This window comes from Vigna umbellata, chromosome 1 (assembly GCF_029865625.1).
Source record: "Vigna umbellata cultivar VRB3 chromosome 1, Vumbellata_1.0, whole genome shotgun sequence".
NCBI classification, from domain to species: domain Eukaryota; kingdom Viridiplantae; phylum Streptophyta; class Magnoliopsida; order Fabales; family Fabaceae; genus Vigna; species Vigna umbellata.
The window spans coordinates 57061012-57064183 of record NC_142165.1 but is presented as its reverse complement, the minus strand read 5'-3'; the positions used below and the strand labels follow the sequence as shown (position 1 = coordinate 57064183).

At 36.0% G+C, this 3172-nt stretch overlaps 1 protein-coding gene across 1 annotated transcript; it reads right to left on the bottom strand.

The window, feature by feature from the left end:
• Nucleotides 1-1471: 1471 nt before the first annotated feature.
• On the bottom strand, nt 1472-2693 carry LOC148205861 (uncharacterized). Its single transcript, XM_088105507.1, has 3 exons — nt 2415-2693; nt 2242-2361; nt 1472-2149 (listed from the first exon to the last, which is right to left on the bottom strand). The coding sequence occupies exons 1-3, from the start codon at nt 2691-2693 to the stop codon at nt 1472-1474; spliced, it is 1077 nt and encodes a 358-aa protein (XP_087961633.1).
• Nucleotides 2694-3172: the final 479 nt, after the last annotated feature.

Sequence of the window (3172 nt, the reverse complement as noted above, 5' to 3'; positions counted from 1 at the left end):
TGGGGCTTTTGTGGACGGACGTCTATGAGGGGACGTTAAAAGCCAATTCTGCACTAGTGTGAATTTCTGTTTAGTACCCGGTTTTAAAAATGAAGACATTGGTTCCCTATGTTATGAAAAGTATATGAATAAGGTCCACAAAGAAAGAACAAGTTTAACAAATCATCAAAGAAAAAGCTGAACAAGAGAGAGAAAAAGCTGGACAGCAGAAGAGAGAAGAGAAAAAGTACGGCCACATCAGTATGGACTTAACGCCGTTACTGTCAACTTAACGGACATGACCTTATTTATACACTTTTCATAACATAGGGATCCAATGTCTTCATTTTTAAAACCAGGTACTAAACAGAAATTCACCTCTTAACATGAAGATGAAGTAAGCATTTAAGCCTAAATTATATACATTTAAACGTAGTAGTGAAGATACACAATTCAATATAGAGTTACATAGGTATACAAACCTTAATTTTGATTCTTAATCATTACTAATATAGGAGAGGGCTTTTATACTGATTATTTTGAAAACTCTACTTCAGTTTTTTAATCGAAACATATTTCGATGAGTTAAAATGGTAGGCTTTTAGGCTTTGGTTAATAACCAAAGTCTATTATTTACTTTATTTACTTTATGTTTTTTGGTTCTTTTTTAAGAAAAGTTTATTTTATTTTTTTTTTTCAAAAAAGAAATTATTATTTTAATTTCTTTCCATAATTTAAGATACTTAGAAAGAATCATAGACAATACTAGATACAAAACACAAACAAAATACTATTTTCAGTCTATTTAGTTGTACAAAATGTGTGTATATATATATATATATATATATATATATATATATATATATATATATATATATAAAGTAAAATAAAACTCAATCAAAAAAACTACCCTATAATTTGTTATACAAATTCACTATAACTAACTCAATAACAATCTTAGAGCCAACGACAAAGTTCACATTAGTGATGAGGAAGGGAAGGGAAAGAGGGATAGTGAGAATGGTAGTGAAAGCGACAACTTGGCATTTGTCGAAAAGGAAAGGAGGAGATGATAGGAAAATCTCACGATACACACTCAAATATTTTTCTGAAATTGAGTCTTCTATTCATTGATAATTGAAGGACTTTAAATAGCCGTGATACTTACAATATTACGGGAATAAAAATAAAATCTAAAAATAAAATATCAACTACCTTACAAATAAAATCTCCTTAATCTATCACAAAATAATATTGTACGTAGATAAACTGAAAATCATAACTACATATCCCTATTTTATCTCTATCAAATCAAACTAAATATTACTATACCCAAAACTAATAAAATAAGATTTAAACAAAATTATTGATAAAACCCTAAAATTTAAATTTATCCCAACAAACTCCCCCATAAACTTAAATTATTTCTTCCTTCAGTCGACTTTCCATGTGCATCATCCCACATCGGGTTTGCATCTTCTCTCCAAGATTTTCAGCTCCAGTACAACCGGTTCTTCTTTGCTTTTACTTGGGTTGTTGGACGACCATGCTTATCCTTTAAATACAGTACCTCATTTTTCATAAAAACTGAATTACCTTTTTCAATTATCTGACCCATGCTTAAAATATTGTTCTTCAGCTCTAGAACATAGTAAACATCCCTAATCTCTCCAACTCGTCCATTCTTCTGCATATGTCGAATTGTTCCACGCCCTTTCACGACCACCTTGGAGTCATCTCCGAAAGACATAAATTTGGCTTCAACCTTGGTGAGTTTATAAAAATAGTTCTCGTTTCCACACATATGATTGCTTGTCCTAGTATCTAGATACCATACCGAGTTGGTAGAAATCTCATCAGCCTCCATCATCTGCTCCTCAAGCTCAACCCTCTGTTTATTCATAATTTCATTAGCTTCATCTAGAAGCCTCCCTATCCGCTGAATCTCTTCATCTTTTTGTTTGAGTTCTTTCTCTAGGTTTTCCTTCTCCACAATTGTTGCATCCTTTACTAAGATCACTTCATCCATTGTTGGGATTGGGCTCTCTATGTCCATTGCATCCGAGCTCTTTGTCATCAACAGGATTCCACACTCTTCTTCAACATCTTCAGTAACGAGATTCATCTCCCCCTTTGTCTTGGACTTGCAATACTTTGCAATATGACCAACCTTGCCACAATTGTAGCACTTGCATGATCTACACTCGTTTGCATAGTGGCCATACTTGGCACAGTTAAAACACTCAACTCCTGACCGATCACCTTGGCCTTTTCCTTGTCCTCGGTCACGCCAATTCTACTGACCGATTTTCTCTTCACTATCATTCTCAAAATTATCTCAGCCACGTCCACCTCGTCCACCTCTTCCTCGACTTTCTTGCCCTATGCCACCAGGACCTCGGCTCTGAGTAATCCGAGATTTATTCGAGTCAAACTGTACCTGTAGTGCTTGATCGTCGGGTTCCCTCCTTTTTTTTCTTCCTCAATTCGTGGGCTTTTAATGACCCAGCTAACTCCTCCACTGTGAGAGTTGACAAATCCTTTGTCTCTTCAATAGTGACCACGATACTTTCAAAATCATCCGTCAAATTTCTCAAGATCTTTTCCGTAACCCGGTTAGGAGGAACCTCTTCTCCTTTCATTCCGAGTTGGTTGGCCATCTTCTGCACTCGAGTTATAAACTCGGCAACTCCCTCATTTTCATCCTTCTCCATATGTTCAAACTCTCTTCTGAGAGCTTGTACTCAGACCTGCTTCACGTGGGTATCTCCTTTGTATGCCACCTTCAGAATTTCCCATGCTTCTTTTGCTGACTTTGCATTAGCTATTTTCTCGAATCTAGATTCATCCACTTCATTATACAAAAAGTACAAAGTCGATCTGTCTTTCACTCGTGTCTTTTTCAATAGAGACATCTGGTGTCTGATGCTCATCATCCGCGGGTTCATTGTACCCGTCCTCCACTATGTCCGATACATCTTGGGATCCAAGAAGAACCTTCATCTGCAAAGACCAATTGTCGTAATTGGTATTTTCCGACAATTGTGGCACACTCATCCCATTGACTACCTTTGTCATCTCTCTCACAAAAAAATCAAGCACTCACTTTTTCTCTCACGATTTTGACTCTCTCCTTTCTCTCTTTTTCTCTCTCTCGGTACTCAGAGCATATAGCTCTGATACCACTGATAGG

Excerpts from the sequence above, each read along its gene's own strand:
- LOC148205861 (XM_088105507.1), bottom strand. The coding sequence starts at position 2,693 with ATGGAGAAGGATGAAAATGAGGGAGTTGCCGAGTTTATAACTCGAGTG. Across the intron at positions 2,362-2,414 it reads GATCAAGCACTACAGGTACA|GGCAAGAAAGTCGAGGAAGA; the intron begins GTTTGACTCGAA and ends CTGGTGGCATAG. Across the intron at positions 2,150-2,241 it reads AGGACAAGGAAAAGGCCAAG|GTTGGTCATATTGCAAAGTA; the intron begins GTGATCGGTCAG and ends AATTGTGGCAAG.